The 18,808-nt window shown below is 42.6% G+C and overlaps 1 protein-coding gene across 1 annotated transcript in view; it reads right to left on the bottom strand.

Annotated features, from left to right (window-relative positions):
* The window catches only part of NPSR1 (neuropeptide S receptor 1), a 60,159-nt gene extending 43,233 nt beyond the window's left edge, over positions 1-16,926 (bottom strand). The window contains exons 1-2 of the mRNA XM_054815048.1: positions 16,780-16,926; positions 3,838-3,970 (exon numbers count right to left, since the gene is read on the bottom strand). Of these exons, the coding sequence (XP_054671023.1) occupies positions 3,838-3,970; positions 16,780-16,926 (280 nt within the window). The remainder of the gene's footprint in view (positions 1-3,837; positions 3,971-16,779) is intronic.
* Positions 16,927-18,808: the final 1,882 nt, after the last annotated feature.

Raw genomic sequence — 18,808 nt, 5'->3', positions numbered from 1 at the left:
AGACTTAAATGCTGTACTGACATAGGCATTGTATAGTGTCCTGGTTTCAGCTGAGCTAAAGTTAATTTTCTTCATAGTAGCTAGTATGGGGCTATGTTTCGGATTTGTGCTGAAAATAGTGTTGGTAACATAGAGATGTTTTTGTTACAGCTGAACAGTGCTTACACAGAGCCAAGGACTTTTCTGCCAGGACACAACACCCCACCAGCGGGATGGCTGGGGGTGCACAAGGAGTTGGGAGGGGACACAGCTGGGACAGCTGACCCCGTCTGACCAGAGGGATAGTCCATACCATATGGCATCATGCTCAGCGTATAAGGGGCAAGGGGAAGAGGAAGGAGGGGGGTAACACATTTGGAATGATGGTGTTTATCTTCCCAAGTCACCTTTATGTGTAATGGACCCCTGCTGTCCTGGGGATGGCTGAACACCTGCCTGCCCATGGGAAGTGGTGAACGAATTCCTTGTTTTGCTTTGCTTGTGTGCACGGCTTTTGCTTTACCTATTAAACTGTCTTTATCTCAACCCACGAGTTTTCTCACTTTTACTCTTCCGACTCTCTCCCCCATCCCGACATGGGAGAGTGAGCGTGTAGCTGTGTGGTGCTTGGCTGCCAGCTGGGGCAAACCCACAACATATAGGCATGTATTTAATACGAAATATTCTGAATCCAGGCTTCAGCAACATCTTTAAGCACACTGAAGCCAAACGGATTACTCGCATTCCTATAGATCCCTGCAGCCTTGAGCACCAAGTTGAATTCTGATGTAGTACGGGATCAGTACGAGTCATATCTCTGAATTTGCCGAGTGGGTTGAACGAGTGAATTCTGGCGGTGTTGAAAGAAGCCTCAATCAGTTTACTTCTCTCCTGCATCTGGCTTGGCAACCAGTCAAGGAGAACAACAGTGCTCATTTCCTATTCATGTATTATGCACAATTTGCTTTGAATACCTTGTTTATTCTAACACGAAGGCTATATTTTCATTTCATTTTGGTACTACGTTAGTGGGAAGACGTGAGAATTGAGGGCAGTACTCAACTATCAAGCTACAGATCAATAGAGAGAAAGTTTTTAAATGGCTTTGAAATGCCTGCATTGATAAAGCTATATCCATTATTCTTCTCTCTGCTACTGGGGTAGAAATAATAAATATTTTAAGAATCCCAAAATAGATGGAAGTAGTAATATTGACTAAGCAGAAACTGTTTGCCAGGAGATTAGGCTTTAGTTGGTAGGATTTAAATATGCCTGGCATGTCAAAGCAATGTGACAAGCCAGTGTTTTCATAATGTTCTGCGTCTACCTCATAACTTGTTGTGAAAGGATAATGACTGTTGCCAGCTTGCTTTGTTCTTATTAATATTTTTGAAGATAAGAAAGTGAAATGGCTCCATTTCAGGAATTAAGTCATTTCTTTGTGCCAAAATACTGACAGGAACTCTTGGTGCGGGAAGATAAATTAGAGTTCTGACTCCTGCATCGCAAAAAAGAAGTCAACTTTGCTTGAAAGGAGCCTTGCTGTTCAAGCTGGTGTTACTTCTTTTAACATTGCAGATGTGAATGTCAAGTGAGTTTTGAATGTGAATTTCTATGATGTGAAATGGAACAGACTGTTGAATTCAGGCACTTTGAAGATCTGATTTTAAAAGTCAGGGACAATTTTAAGGAAGGGGAGGTCAGAAGAATCAGCAAGTGGATCATGTGGACCTCAGTCAATATTGTAATGTCAGCTGTACAGCACTATTTGCAGCCCACGTCTAATGGGATATTTGCCGCCTTGTCTTTGACACTGATTATTCCAATTCACTGAAAACTGCGCTTGCAATGCCTTCCCTTCATGTACATGGTATTTGAACCTCTAGTGAATAACTCGCTGTCCACCTCCATTCTAATCCAAAAAGTTAGCCTTTTCTATGGATCTAAAATGGCAAAACTCCCACCCAGGTCCTTACCCAGCACAGCAACAGCAGTAGCCTCCTCCTACACCTCATGTGGACCAGCCTTCTCCTGAGCTATCCTGGTCCAGACACTTCTGTCTCCTTCTTGCTTTATTCCTTTGACCTGGACACCCACATCCTTACGCTGTTTTTTTTCTCTGCTGCAGTAAATACATTTGTTTTCTTACTAGGCCAAGACCGTTCGCTGTTTAGTTGAGCTCTTCTTATTAGGGCTCATCTTCTATTACCATGCTGGTGTATGTGTTACCTGTACATTTGCTCTGGCAGCAAGCCCAGCCCTTGTGCCCTCTGTGCCAGATGGACACACAACACCATCTTCCACCCTCCTCTCTTCCAAAGCCCTTCTCATGATGGTTGCCCCAGTACTCTGCTCACTGATGATGATAGGTAGAAAATGGACAGTGTCCATCTGGGGCTTCAGTTGCTCTTCTGCTCTTTGTCCATACTACTGCTTGGTTGCTTACGTTTTGCCATCTTCCATATATTCATCGGGAACTGGGAGCTCTTTGAGCAGAGACTGGCTATTTTGAAACCCCTGAGAGCACTGTAATGCTTGATGTGTGACTGATGCTTCCAAACTGTGCAGTGAGGCTGTATCAACACATCTTACCTGATGGAAAATACCCCTGGCACACAAAGGAAGCGACATGAAAGCCATGACGGAGATAAGAAGTGAAACCATTTATTACAGATGACTCACAGGTGAAAAGGAAAACCAGCTGTCAGCACTTCAGAAGAGGAGTCACTGCAAACCTTCACCTCCTCACTTTGCAATAATTTTTACATCACCTGTAGTTACAGGCCAATCCCTTTGCATCACTGCACACCTTGGTCTAACTGTTTCAACTGAAAGTATTTCTTCAAGTGGGACAAGCTCCTGGGCAGACATGGCTGACACCATGAGCAGGAGTTCATTTACTGGCAAAGAATGCATGTTGACAATTGGAGATTCCAGTTTAAGCAGATACAACAGACATCAAAGAAGGATGCAATATTGCTGGGAAATCACATATTAAATACCTCTTCAGTGGAAAAGTGCTGTAATTCCTACCATATCTTACAAAAAAAAAAAAAAAAGAAAAAAAAAACAACAGAAAGCATGTAAATATATCCTATATATACACAAACAATACAACATAGCTGTCTTCTGAGCAGGGATTAGTGGCAGGACATTGTTATAGTAACAGTACATATTTTCCCTTGGGAAACTTAAACCCCCACAAATTCAGTCCTTTCAAGGCCACAGAGAAACAATATGCTGCTTATACTCTTGTTTCCATTCCTAGTTGCTGAGATATCAACATTTTTACAAATGAGCTTTCTGTACATTTTCCATTTTGTTTAAAAATTACAAAGTTCTTGGATCAACATCCTTTTTTTCTATTCAAAAAAATTAACCCAAAGCATTCCTCCCCACATTTACATTTTTATATCTCCCTTACTTGTTTAAACCAGACAATATGAAGTTATTTTCACTCTTCAATGTAAGAGCATAATTGATGGAGCAATACCATTACGAAGTACTTTTAGAAAGGGTTTTAGTAGAAAAACACAAAAGATTAATCTTAAAATAGTTTAATTTACAGTTCCACAACAACAGCTGGGGACATAACTTCTGGTGAATGTGGATGCAAATTCAGTCTGGAAGATAAGATTCAGTGAAATCAATGAGTTGCAGCTGCTGCATCTGACACAGACACTACTACATCTAGCAACATCTTTTTAGATCGGAGGCAGACTGAGCCCTAAGATAAGCAGCCATCCATCTGTCTTATGACAACTGACTTCTTCACCACTCAACTTGCATTTTTCTTATTTGTCATTTTGATACTGACTCCTGTGCAGTTCAGATGCCCTTTCCCCTCCCATACACTACCTGTGATTGCCAACTGTGTAACGAAGAAGGTCATTCGAGATTTCCGCTTCCTCCTCCAAGTAGAGAAGAGCACGATGGCATTTCCAGCAATTGTGACAACAAAGAGAATCCAAAGAGTCACCAGCTGCTCTGTCTGCATTAGAGAGAAGGAAAAAATGTGTATTGGTAGGTGGGTGGGTAGTGACTTGGGCTAAACCAGTCACTTATCCTAGAACAAATGAGGTGAGAATGGAAAAAAAGGAGTGAAATATGAATTTTGCCAATTGATTTCTAATTATTTAGTCTAAAAGATGATCTTTCAGAAAATACTTAACATGCACCACTGCTGGTGATGTTCATTCCAGTTTGATTTGCAGTGGCTGTGTATTACTTCTATCTTCACAAAACAACTAGCGGTGTACGTGTTCAGCACTTAACACTAAAATGAGAGGCAGCCCTCAGTTTTCTCGTGTTGCTCCAGCAAGCTGTGAAATAACCAGCTGCCTCACTTTGCAAGGAATATTGATAGATGGGCTCCTTTGAAGAAATGGGTGAAATAAATACTTCTCTCCTTCCCAGCTCCAGTGAGTCTGGGTCATCCACAAGCCCTACAAAATTCAGACATCCACTCCATGATCTAGATGTGCACCAAGATTGAAAAGAAAGCATGACCCACTGTAAGGAAAAGTAAAATTGTGTGGTGAGCGATACGTGATGACAAAACGTCCCCTAGTGGTAGTGTGTACAAAGAAAAGAAAGAAAGAAAAACATTATTCGGCTCTCAAAGCATCAGGATCCTCTGGCTGCAAGAACGAGGGCGTACATATCCACGTTTGCTTGTTTTGTGAGTGCACGCCCAATCTTCTCCCTCCTTTTGGCCTACCAAAACCCACTTGGTCCTCTCTAGGCTCAGGATAGTTGTTTTTCAGTGGCCATTCTGCAGGTTTCCCCTTGCCATGTGAGAGCGTGAAGAGGGATCCGAGCTGCTGGCCCTACAGAAGCGACCCCAAGGCACTGCCCTGAGCAGGTGGGGGGAAGGAGGCTCTCAGTGAGACCCATGCCTGCCTGGCTGGGCTGATGATGGAGCAGAAGGAAGGGACAGCACTCATTAAAATCATTTGGCAGCCACTAACCCATGACTTTGTCATGGATGAGCAGAAAGCAGGGCTCCTGCTGCCCGCAAAGAGAAAACGGCTCAGCCGTGAGCGCGGGGAGGGAAGGTGAAATGGCAGGTAAGGAGTAGGGGCAAGGAGCTTCTTTCTCTGCCACGGGCTTTCGTGCCTCCTCAGCTCTTAGCTCCCTTCTCACCAGCAGCCACGGTCCCTCCTCCACTGGGGAGCCACTTGTGGCAACCTGCCTCAGCTTTGCTCCCGGTAGGTAGCCACGCTACCCTGCGGGTTATGCCAGCATGCAGGAAAGGCAAGACTTGGGGCATGAGCAATTTGAGGCTGCACTCTCTGCCTGAACCCTGAGATTAGCTTAAGCATACAGTGAAGGCTGTGTTTAGATGGTTTCACTTTTCCCAGCATGATAACTTTTGCCAGTGTAATCTACCATCTGGGTCATCTCACCTAACTTTAAAGCTCTAAAAAGAGACAACTACTCCAAATTGTCATAGTGTAGTCTAGATAATAGCAGTATCTCAGAGATGAGTCACCATTCATCTCACCTACCTTGGGAAGGATGACCTGTCTCTACTGATCATAGAGTGACCTAGATAAGACAACTTGTGTGGGCTGGATGCTTAGCTTTTAGACAAAAAAAAAAAAACCACCTTCTTTGGGTGTCTGCAAATCTCTTGAATTTCTTTGAAGAAAATTCCCTTCACAATGTGTGGCAGAGACATGATGGAACTACTTGTATGGGGATGGTTTGCTTTGTACAGGAATTGGAAGGAAGCGTCCTTTTGGAAGGTAATTAAAATTAAAAAGGTAAGATTTCACATCACTATTGTCCTTGAAATCAGTGGGTTCTCCTCAGCATTTGGTTTGTCTTTTCCATTTCAGAAAAGATCTTTCACACATGAAGAAAACTGAGGGGCAAGACTTGTTCCCATTTTCTCTGGTATAAAATCAGGAGAGGATTTTCTCGAAAGAAATTCTGCATTGCTATATTATACTGATATGGGTACAAAGAGAACAAGGATCTGACACTCAAACCTTCTTATGATTCCTGCAGAAGAAATAGCTATGGAGCAACAGAGACTGTGTTAGAGGGGTGTTTCCCCACCGTAGGGGCGTAGCACATACGGTCAGTTTAAATTCCCCCCTGCCAAGTTAAAAAGCAGTGCTTAACAGTTAAGCAATTTTAGGCTAAGCCTCTATGGAAATATACAATTAAACCAGACTACAAAGATAACCTGAAAAGTGCAAAAGCTGAGTACAGGAGAGGTAAGTTTGAAATGCCATAGACAAAGGAATAAAGCCAAAGTTTCTATTAATCTATTTGTGGTAGCTGCCATTCAGAGAGAAGAGAAAAAGATCTCATTCTTGGGGATTAAGGAGCTATAATAACAGGCAACTTAAATCACTGCAGCCTCTCTCAGTCTGTTACCTTGCAGAACGAAAACTTCTGTGGTTATTAATGGGATGCCCACCGTGATAAAGGCCTTCATGGAGGCTAGGATTAGAATTCAAAATGATCTTGATGAATTGGAAACATGCACTGGAAAAAAAATAACCCAAGAAGATGCTGTTCCACAAAGGAGAAGTGCAGGACTCTACAGTGCAGTGGGTGTAATCACATTGGGTTGGGTGAGCCTTCAAAACATCCCCCCCCCGCGTGCAGCACGTAAAGTGCCCCACAGGTAGAGCATGATTTAGTAATGTCACTCTACCATAAGAGTGACAACCACCATCATGGGATTGACACTGGTCTCATGTGCCTCTGCTCTAATCCTTCCGCTGTACTATGCCCACTCCTGGGCACCACACGTCCAGAGAGACACAGAGCAATGAGTAGACAGCAGCGTAGAGACTATTGCCAGGTGAAAAGAATGTATAAATTAAGTTAATCTAGCAAAAAGCAGACTGCAGGAAAATATGAACATAGCCTTGAAGATACAAAAAGACTGATGTAAAAAAGGAAAGGAATAATCTCTTCTTCAGATCCACTGCAGACTGGCCAAAAATCAGTGAACCAAAATTACAGCACAGAATTCAGGTTGATCATTTTAAAAAAATTGACTTAAAAATATACCATATATAGAGAGATTGATTGAGTCAATGAAACCTCCATCTGTGAAGGTCTTAAAAATAGCTATTTAGATTAGAGAGATAGTTGATTGATCCTTGAACTTCCCTCCAGCTGCATTTTCTATAATTTTGTTTTATTCATCCCTTAAGATTGCTTAGACATAGAGGTATTTCATTTCATTTCATTTCATGTCTTGTTTGTTCATCAAGCAAAAATCCATTTTTTGTAACAAACCTCAGCAAGGTGATTTACAAAAAAACATTGTTTAATAACATGTTGCACAGACATCAGAGGCATTCTGGATAAAAAGAAAGATAATAACAACTCCCAAACCCCTGTGTAGAGGCTTTTGGTGGTTGCTTTTGCAAGGGACATTGCTAACTATGTTACATGAGAATGCCATGAGACTAGTGTCATACACCAGTTCTTTTAGATTAGAAAAACTAAAGATGCTGGTGACTTAATTAAGGTTACAGAACAAATCAAAGTCAAGAGGATTTCCTCAGCTTGACTACAACCATTGCATGTGCTGCTGTTCCACAAGGCTGCTGTGTTTGGAGCATGGAAGTGCTTGACATCTGGAGCGCATATTCATGTTTTGCTAATTTGCTTTAAGATTAAAACCAGCTTTAGTCAATTAAGCAAGCCTCTTGATGGGTGAAATTTAAGCCAGAAAACCCCTGTGAAGATTGTGTGCACTTTCATTTGCTTGTAGAAGAGGCTTGTTATTTTGTCTCTCTGACTGAATTGCTGAATCCATAGGCTGCGATGTCTAGCAAGAGGTGTATTCTGCTTTATATTTGAGACAAAGATCATCCCTGTGAGCAACTTTAATCAAGACTGTTGTTAAATCCTTTCTGAGCCATTGGGAGACATTTTGGTGCCATGATGCCATCCCTCCTTGCAGTTCTCCCCAAACAACTTCGTTGCTCACTCGTTTCTCAGGATTTGTATCCCCTCTGTTGGTGGGCACCAGCTATGGCCGTGGAACATGAATATACCTGATATCCCATCCCCATGGAGGTGCTGTTGCTCATGCCTTGAGGTGCAGAAGCCTTTGCCTTATATCAGAGCCGTAGCCTAATAGAAGGAGAGGTTCAGCTATCAATGGACAAAGCACGTTTGCACATGAAACAGTTTTGTTCTAGCCGCTGAAGCTGGTTGGGAAACAGCCTGGAAAAAATAGGTTGCCAGGTAAGAAATAAACAAATAAACAGCAAAGAAAGAGAGAGGTACTCCGTTCCTGATGTGACTGGCTGGCCTGTTAATGTGAAGAGAGGAGGCCTATAGTGGATTTGTGTCCTCACTGACCTGGTGTCTTCCTGCTCCATGTCCTTGGTCACCCGGGTGAAGAAGAGGCACTGATCCCTCATATCACAGGTCAGTAGTAGCTTAAGTCTCTGAACAACTTCTTCTTGCCGGCTGATTAAATTCTGGGAATATGCAAACGGTCTTACTGCTTGCCTTTTGTACATTTTAAAAATTATGTTTCTAGTGTAGCCTATTGCAGCAATTGAGATTGTAAGAGAGATGTAATCAGGGAACAAGCCAAACAATTTTGTAAGGATGTTCTTCTTAACACATAAGAAGAACACATAAATCTTCTTGCTAAATTGGGGAACTGTCATGCTCGTGGACAGGTTCACCACTAGTAGATTGCATTGCACTTTCTTAAGGGAGGGAAAAAAAAGAGAAAAATCTTTTCTCACTCTCTGAAATAATCTTTAATTGTTTAATAATCTTTAATAATCCTTTAATTGCAGGCCATACAAGAAAATTGAGAAGTTTAGATTTTGCATTTTTTTGACCCTGTTGTTTAAGATCTGGAGTCTTGAACTTTCAGTAATGAAAATGTTCAGGATAGATTTGCTATTTTAACAGCCCCCCTTTGGGATGGAACAAAAAGAACCACAACAAAACCAACAAAAACACAACAATCCAGGAAGATCAGTTTTCCTGAGGCAGACAGGTGCCATGCAGTTTGACTGACTCCAGTCAGGGATTTATAGTCAGTTTACCTCTAAGGCAAATTGCACTTTGGACTGCAACAATGAAAGAAATCAGAGAAAGACACTCATTGGCACAATTTAAAGCATCTTAAAGGTACTGGCACAACCTCTGACATAATTCATAAAGTTTTTAAAATAAATAAGCAAAGCAAAAATAAATAAACCCCCCTCTGCCTCATACTGCCAGATTCCTCCGCAGCAGAAGCCCTAGAGGAGCCTCGTAGGGTCTAATTGCTGCCTAGAATTATCTAACGGGAAGGTGCAGAGAAGACGAAGCCAGGTTCTTCTCAGAAGTGCACAAGGAAAGGACAAGAGTCCACAAATAAGAGTTGTAACATGGGACATTTGGATTAGATACTAGGAAAAAGTGTTCATGACAGTGGTCAAACACTGGGATGAGAGCCCAGAGAGACTGCGGGATCTCCATCCCTGGAGATAGTAAAAACTTGAGTGGACACTGCCCTGAGCAATCTGGCATAGTTTGAACTTGCTTTCAAGTGGTTGGTGCAGGTAACTTCAGAATACCCGAATTATTATGTACACACAAGTATGCATAAGACCTATTTTCTTAAGGAACATCCTTAAAAGTAAAAAGTACTTATACAGATGCAATCAGATGAGTACTTTGCACAAGTTGTATATTATTTATTGTATCACAGAAACATGAACAAGTCAGATCTTTGTGGGAATCTTTACATAAATTAAAATTCACCCTGCAAGTTAAGAGTATGGGTGTAAATGCTACTGGCATGGGAATGACACAAACATATTAGTCTTAGGAAAAAGCACTTAAAAAGAATAAGGTGGCATTTGTCTTATGCTTATGCGGAAGCCTGAGATGAAGAATTTCTGCCAGGGTGTGACCTGCTTAAACAATGAGCTGTCAGAAGTAAAGTGTGGTGCCACTGAAGTGATCATTATATTGATTAGTTTATCAGCTATAAAATAAAGGTTCTTTAATACATAAAAAAGAACAAATTTGGTTCAAGTGCCAACTGGAAGCATCCATACTTCTTGTGTTGAAACTTTCAACACAAGTTGGGTTGCAAAAAAACCAACAGAAATCTGTTTGTAGATAAGCTGTAGGTGCATTACACATACTTTAGTTGTAGATAGCATTTCTGACTGTCAAGAGAGAGCAAAGTAAAAGGCACCAAATATCTTACAAAAAGAGGGACAGCAGTGGGAGTACTTAGGCTAGAAGTAAGTTTCATACAGTAAATGTTAGGCACCTGAATGTGAAAGTTCAGGTGATTAATTCAAAGCACCTCCTAATGCTGAAGAAATACTAAAAAAACCCCAAAACCCAAACAAAACAAACAAACAAAAAAAAAAAACAAACCACGGAATGAACATTTGGGGAGGAAGAAAAACTGCAAAAATGGCTGGATCACTCTTCATTCATTTGCAGATAGTCCTTGTCTCAGTAAGAAAGAAACACGCTAACAACTGGGAAGATCACTTGAAATCTTATGCCCTACTTGTCACAAGGAGCAGAAATTGTACTGGCCATCCCTGTAATACAAGTGTGTTTTGAAAGAACATTTTCCATCTAGCAAGGCAAAGCCAAGAAGACATTACTATATAATGCTCACACAAGATGTGCCTGAAAATTTTGGGAAAGGAATTTGATTGACACCGAAAAGCTCTGGGAAAACTCCTGTGAAGATAAGAAAGACTGAGGAAAGAGAAAGTTCAAAGCTAAGATTTTTATTTCATCTTTGAAAGTGCTTCCATTATGATTGAATTTGAGAGAAACGCATTTGGGCAGTCAACAAGCCCTCTTGGAGTTGGGGTTTTTTGGTAGTTTGGCCCGGAATGGAGCCTGATTCAAACTGTGTAAATAATTGTGCAGCCTGAGGTCATGCCTGATAGTTTCATATCTCTGTTTCATATTTCTGCACAGCAGCTCCTTTACTGTGATGATTTCTCACAGGCTGGCCATGTTATCCTCCCAGCACAGGGCTACAGGCCATTCTGGTGATCCTCAGATGTGTTGTCTTCATAACACATCAGAGATGCTGGCAACAGTCACTTCCCCGCGTGTCCTTACGGGTGGAAGAAGGGCACAGCCAAAAGGGACCCGAGCTGATGTTTTCTATTCTGCCAAACTTGAGAAGCAGTTTTGCATGAGTTTGTGTCTATATGGTATTGCACTCATAGTCTATGAATGTTAATGTGTTATATAGAGGAAAATGTTATAATATTTTCTCACTTTTAGACTTGGGGAAACAGACAAGATGAGGAAGCCTATTCACTAAATCAGGACATTTTCTCATGGAAAAGGTCAATTATGTTATTAAGATTCCTTTCACTTCTTTCTGAAAACTAGCAAAACTGTATCTGTCTTTTTTGTGAATCCCCATTTTTAAAAAAAAATTTATTTCTTAGCTCTGACTTCACCATTACGGGTGTGGCAGGGTCCTTTCAGTGCACAACATTCAATGCATGTGAACTGCTGTGATTTTCCAAGCTCAAATAACTGCTAAACAAATCACCCTGAGCCTGCCCCTAAATCCTCCATGGGTGTGACTGGGATAGGGGGGGAAATTTTCTGGTCAATAACAAATGGTAACATTTCAATTTTACTAGTAGATAGTTCACATTTGCCATTTTGCTGTGTTTTGGTACAAGATGGATAATAAATGGGGACAGTACTGTTCAGTTATTGCAGGATTTTTTTTACCCATTGCACCCTAGGAAACTTCCACAGAAGTAGACAAACAGATAGCCCTGATTTGAACGTCATCAGGAAAGATATATTTTGCATGGTGTACCTATCTATTTTTTTCCCAGAATATTTTCAACATGAAGAGTTAATATTAGGTCACTCAATGGTCCATCCATAATTTTATGATTTTGATAGCTCTATTAAGAACTGTGAAATGCTGTTTTTTTCTTAATCACACAAAGGGGTAAAAAGATTAAGTATGCCTAATCTGTACAATTAAAACATCTCAAAAAAACCTGGAGAAATTAATACTTTCTAGGCATATTTATATAGGAGAGGCAGACAGATGCAAACCCTGTGGCTGTGTGGAGCATGGAGTCAGAAGTATGAGGGTTGCTAGTGTAAAACCACTCAAATCAGTTGGCTCAGAGCTATCCCCAGTCATGCTGTCATACAGCCAAATCACTTCTGTGTTGCATTTAAGCTACTAGATGAAGCCAGCCTGGCCAACAGCACTGCAGATTTGTTTCACAAGGAGATCAGCTATTACATTCTCAGTGCAGCATCTCAGGAATAGCAACAGTCATTACAGCATATTGCAGAGGCTGTGTTCAGGAGTTCCTGACACTGTATTTATGTAGACTTAATTGTCCTCCTCTCCCCCCGCCAAAAGATTGCAAAGTTACTTATGAATTATTTGATATGCCTGTTTTTCTAAACTGCATGATTGCACTTGCAGAGATTACTCCAGAAATTTGACAGCATCCATTATTATTTTTCTATTATGTATTCAACGATGGCGTGCTCTGTGAGGTTTGCTTGAAAATCAGAATGAGCAGTAACATAGGCAAATGCTTTCCAGAAGGTAAAGAGACTCCTGAATTCGGATGAATTGATAGGGACAACAGATTCTGACCTAAACAGGCTCTGAGAACACCTGGATCCAAATCCTTGTTGCCTGATAGTCCCACAAAACAAGTCTATGCAAATCTTTTCTCCACTTATTGGTCTTCTCAGCTCCCTGCTGGAGATGGTAAGCCCTGACCTTTGTAAAGAGCATTAGGCTCCGTGGGTAAGGAGCACATGCTCTTAGGTTTGTGCTGACTCTGGCATGGCTATGCAGTCCTGTTTAATATCTGAGCTACTTGGGCTAAAATATGCGGGTACAGGGAATACTACAGAGGGGATGGAGGACAATCACAGGCACAGAGTCAAACAGTCCTTCCTGAAACAAACTGGGAATTTAGATTATGTGTGTAAAAGCATTTGTGGTGGAGTCGATGTCCACGTTGTTTCTCCCGAGAGATCTAACGCTTCAGCGTCACTGCTATGGCTATGCTGCATGGCACAGGGACCAGGGCTTATGGGGCCAGAGGGAGAGGGACGTGAACGTGTGGACCAGTGGCTGGGATTCACACCTGGCAAGGAAGAGATTGGAGTTCCCAAACAATCTTGGGTGTAAACAACAAAACATTTGCATCCTGCTGCACAGGCGAGGGCTCAACTCTACACATCAGAAAACAAAGTAAGAAAATGTACTAGATGGTGGAAGTCAGCCCACTCTCCTGGGAGGCAGGAGATGATGGTGGGAACACAGTCCCACCAAGAAAGGAACAGCGGATGGGACTTTTCTCCTTTTGAGCACTCCAACCTTTATTGCATAAAGGTAGGGCATCCCGTTTCTCAGCAGACCTCTTATAAAAGAGATGAGTCCTACTGGATCCTCTCTGAGAACAAGCACATGCTCCTACCCTCGGGGAAGTTTTGGTGCTGTCGGGGGCCTGGCAAGGGGAGGTGCTTCCTCCAGCCTTGATGAAGACTCCCAGCCCTGTGGACAACTGGGGCAACCCTGTTCTGAGATTTCAGCTTTTCCCCAGGCTCTCCAGGCAGGTTTCTGGTTGGCACCTAGTCACGTACGATGAATTAAGGAGATCCTAAGGTGGAGGAAGGCCACAGGTGTTCAGACAATCTCCCTTCTTTTCAGATTACTGTATTTGGCAGAGGGCAGTTGACACTCGCTTAGAGCCCTTTTACACATAGATTAAATGCATATGGGGGAGGTTATAAAGGGATGTAATGAACTCTCCTTTGGCCTGGGAAGTTAGAACTGTAATTAATACCAATTTGCACATCTGTTTTGAATCTGGTGCTGGCACAGCCGACAGGACTTCTGATGCTTGTGGATTAAGACAGTAAACTACCTGGATGCCTCATGTAAAGGCACCCAGGAAGAAATACGGTCCAGGGACCATTTGCCATAACACAGAAGCAAGACCTGAACATAGATGGGGATGAGCTAGTGCCTTTGCTGTGGGAAGCACTAGCTCACCTTGCATGATGTGTGGTGGGTGGGCGCACCCCATCCTGCCCCAAAGGCTGCGACTCTGTGACCCAAGAGCCAGCCTAATTAGTACGCATGGCCGTGGGCCCAAAGGAGACTTCATGGGCAAAGCCTTGGTGAGCAGCCAGCCAAGGAGCTACAGTAATGACTACCAGAAGGGAAATGTGCATTCCTCCAAGTGGATGAAATGCTCCATTTCCCAGCCAAAAAAAAAAAAAAAAAAAAAAAAAAGAAACCTAATTGAACTGGCAAACTACTTTCTAATCTGAAGCGGTGCAGGATTTAGTTGTTAAGCTCTGAAGAGGAGTACGCAGAAAATCAAATGCTTCTGAAAGGGGGAGCAGGGAAACGCTCACAGCTCAGCCTGTAACAGGACTTTTTGGCACTGAAATGCTCTAAGGGATGGTATTTTACTTTTGTCACATTGCCACCACAGTATAGCACAGGCACTACCTTAGGTGGGTACAGCCTGTCCTTTTGAAGCATGGGAGGAAAAGAAGAAACCAACACCTGCTCCTGTAGTTCGAGCAGCATGTGAGATACCCTATGTAGCTGTCATTGGGTAAAGTCATTAAAAAGTCATTAACACAGGAACTGCTCCAGGTACTGGGTGAGTGTCACTCCCTTGTCTCCATTTATCGGCTTAGATCATGTTTTCCTATCACCGCTCTGGTAAGACAGGTTACACCTGCGTTTCCCAAGCAGAAATAACTTGTGTGCCCTGTGTTGGACTTCTGCATCCTGGCACGCAGGCTCTGGAGTCAACCTATGCTGTGGCCGTACATCCAGCCTGCCTTTACTGTCAGCCATGGGCTACAACATGTTTGAAAACCTCAATAAAATGCCAAAACCCCGTTTGTAGCTACATTTTGAGCACTGAGCTCTGGTTTTTAATCCATTCAGCCAATTCCAAAGTAAACCTTTTATTGCTTTAGCAGCTTAACTGTACCCTGGTGAAGAGGAAGGAGATGCTGCCTAGCTTGCTGGAAGGGGCAAGGACACGGCCACAACGTGGGCAGTGCTGGTGGAGGACAGCCAACTGAGTCAGCAGGCATCAGCAGCACCTTCCACATGTGAGCTTTTACAGAGAGCTGAAATTGCTGGCAGGGAGCCCTGTCTTCCCTGCACCGTAGTCATCAGAGCAGGTGCTTTATCCCTCCTTTCCTGCAGCAGCACCAGCTGCCACTTGTCTCCAGAGTCAAAATATTTCCATGCCTATCAACAGCTAGTAATTGATGTGAAATCAGTGAACCTACTTGCAAACTTCATGCTACATATGCCAGAGCTAGACACCCGACAGAGGAGTGCAAGTCTAATGAAAAGCTCTCAGCTAACAGAATCAAGTTTCCTTTAGCAGTGGATGAGCATGCATGACTATCCATGGTTTCCTAATTATTGTAATTTACTCAATCTCCCCTATTAAGGAGCATTTTTCTTCCTGGGGACTTTCTAATCATGGAATTAATTGTCACTTTTACCACTATAAAACACTGGTCCCATGACATTGTTAAGATATGCAGCCCTAACTGTGGAAAGAACAAAGGAGATAAAGAGAAAGTTGTTAAAAATATTTTGCTTGTCACTTCTGATTTTTTTCAAGAGCATTTTAGGAGTCTAATATGGAGGGGAAAAAAAAAGAGGGAAAAAAATTTTCATCTTTGAAATCCTAGATAAGAAAGTACTGTCTTATCAAGAAAAAAAATGTATCAGCAGCATGTTAAAAGAGACTCTCATTAATTAATTGTAGAACTACAGATCAACTTTTTCCTTAACAGTGGAAACCTGTTGTAATTCCACTGATTCCACTGGCATTGTGTCAGAGTGCTAACAATCTCACAGAAATTGGCTCTAAGCATATACCCTTTTACCTAACATATTGTCAAATGATGTACGTGCCTATATCTTTCCAGATGAAAGTTATCTCTTTGGTCCTGAGCTCCAGAAGGAATGGCAGGGTACTCCTTGTCAGACTTCTTAATAACTTGGACTTAACTTGTACAATGTGCCACAGCAGTAACGTGACACAACACATGCAGCATGAAATTAAGCAATGGCAACAGGCACAGAAATCTGAAGGAAAGATGAATTTCAGTATCTCCTTTCATCTTTTTCCTACGTGCACATGTTGCAAGGGCGATGTTTGTTTGGGGAGATGAATGAATACGCTTCCCATGTCATTCGACAGCATTCAGTACTGAATGATTCATCTGGTGCATTCTTAACAGCAGCCTTCAAGAGACACAGCATCCCCAATCAAGTTAAAAACAAACAAACAAACCAACTAATTAGAACCTGTCCCTCGTGATTAAAAAAAAACACAAAAACCAACAAAACAACAAAAAAATCCTTTCATTTGTGTACAATGTTGCAGCTGGAAAAGTGAAAAGAAATCCCCTTATGTCAAGATGATGTCTATTGGAAATTACATAAAAGATGTGTTAAACTAATACAAGCTTTAGATTAAAGATGCATGTATAATTACAATACCTCTACAGAAAGCAGTACCATCACCTGTTGGAAGGGGATACAATTGGCTGAGACCTGAAAGTATGAACTCCAATTCCTACAACTATTTTGTTTTTCAGTAAATACCTCACATGCTGTCTGCTATCTTTGCAGGGGAAAAAACCCACAAATATCTGAGTAAAAAAAGTTCAACAACCCTAGTTGCCTCCCCGCAAAGGTGCTGAAAATGCACCAAAGACACAAGCCATGTGAGAAAAGTAACGCACGACTTAAAAGAGTACCTTAAAAGAATAGTAAAAGGATCCCCACTCCTCTTCTGCCACCACTTCAGTGAAAGTCACCGTTTCAGTGCAGGTGACAAGGGTAAGATCCAGCCAGCCGGTGCCTCCCTGGGAGCTGCTGCTGGCCTCTGTGGAGACGACCTCCATTGCTGGATTTTGTTCAATTTGTCTAGGTGCTTGTTTTTGCAAGGGTTAACGCTGCCAAGCTTCTCCCGTAAAAACGCAGCAACAAACCAGCTTCTCACTGCTCCACCGCTGGCTACCGGAGGCATTGGGCTTCAGTGCAGCTGAGTGATAAAAAAAAAAAAAGCAAAAAAAAAAAAAAAAGTGCCAAGCTGGTGTCGTCCCTTTGAGCTTTCCTTCGGTACAACTCTGACGACAGCCATCCACATGCTCTTTCCAGCAGCAGGAGCAGCAGCCAGTAAGAAAGTCAGCACACGTGGAGCCAGCCATGTGCTGGGTCCTGTTGTGGATTCTGGATTGTCTTGCACCCCCAATTGCCAGGTCTGGAGACAGGCACACCTGTAAAAGCAGGTGTCCTCCCTGCATTAAGCTCAGGAGCCTGGCTATTCCACTCAGTATCTTTACTTACCTACCCTAGCTCAGCCTGCTTTGATTTTGATTACCTGCAGAATTACAGTATATCCATATACAAGCACCAACACACTCTCTTGTATTAACAAAACCCTATTAATTTTTTAGGCTTAAGCTATCACAATTTCCCTGTCAGTATCTAGCTGACTTCTGAAGTTGTCTTTACCAAGATAAAATTACCATAAATAGGCCTTCACACTTACCTTCGCAAAGAGCTCAAACCTGCTGCACACCCAGTACAGGCAACACTTTTTTTGCCATACGAGGAGCCTGTCTGCAAAGGTATGGCTCCTAGGGACTGCTGGTGTCACTTAGACAGAGGCTCGAGGACTCTTCAGAACAAGGCAATAAATTATCTTTCTACTCACCGATTTTCTGGGCACCGAGCTCGCTTACCTTCCATTGATTTGGATGTTTTTCCCCATCTCTGGTGGCATTACCCCAGGTTTACACCAAGCTGAGAGCGTGCACACCTTCTCTGACCGTAGCACAAAATCACATGTAAATCCACATCTTGTTCAGCTTTGTGGAGATGCTCTGCCTCGATACCAATGCAATCCTAAGCAGAACATGATGTATTTTCACAGCTGTATACCCCCCCCGCCAACTCAATTTCCCACGACCTGCTCACGGTAGAACCTAGTCCTGTGGTTATGCGTGTGCAAGCGTGGATGGCCATGTGGGAGCTCAGGAGGCATTCAGATGCATTCAACTCCTTGCTCAGGCCAGCACAGTAAGCCTTCTCCACAGCTGCTGGAGCAGGGGTCTCCACTACATGCCCACAGCATCCTCACCTGTGATCCAGGTGGGGCTGTGCCCATCCCCGCCTCTGTGAGCAGCAGGAGAGGGGTGGCTGTGGGGCCCTCCGGCTCCCAGGGCCAGTAATAGCAGGGGATGGGGGCACAAGCAGTGAAATTCAGGACTAGGTTTTGTCTTTGAACCCTCCCAAGTTGGGACTTGTTTGGATGTGGGGCTTTGGACCAGGCTGTTCTAGGGACCAGAGAAACCTCTGAGTGCCTGAGCAATATTCAGACCTGTTCAGGAGATGGTGGAGTCATTCAGAGGAGGGAATCAGCCCAGGCCCATACAGATTATTAGTAGCAGTCACGATGAGAAAGGATCAGCACTGATCCATATGCACCAGTGATCAATATTCAACAGCAGCAAATGATGCATAGTTTGGAATGTGATCAGATAAAAAGACATGTCCCAGAACCACAATGTTTTGCTGAAAACCATTGCAAAAATGTTCATTAATATATGATCCAAAAGACAGGAGGAAATATTTTTGAAGTTTTTTCTGACTGATCCTATACTCTGTTATGAACTATTTAGGTAGCATCCAGGCTTCTTGAAAGCATCCTACCAGGTTTTTTTGCTCTTCTTCCTTCTTCTTACCTTGTGTGGTGGGTTGACCTTGGCTGGACACCAAGTG

This window comes from Grus americana, chromosome 2 (genome assembly GCF_028858705.1).
Source record: "Grus americana isolate bGruAme1 chromosome 2, bGruAme1.mat, whole genome shotgun sequence".
Classification (NCBI taxonomy): Eukaryota; Metazoa; Chordata; class Aves; order Gruiformes; family Gruidae; genus Grus; species Grus americana.
Note: the sequence above shows the minus strand (reverse complement) of the source record. Positions and strands in the feature narration are given on the sequence as shown.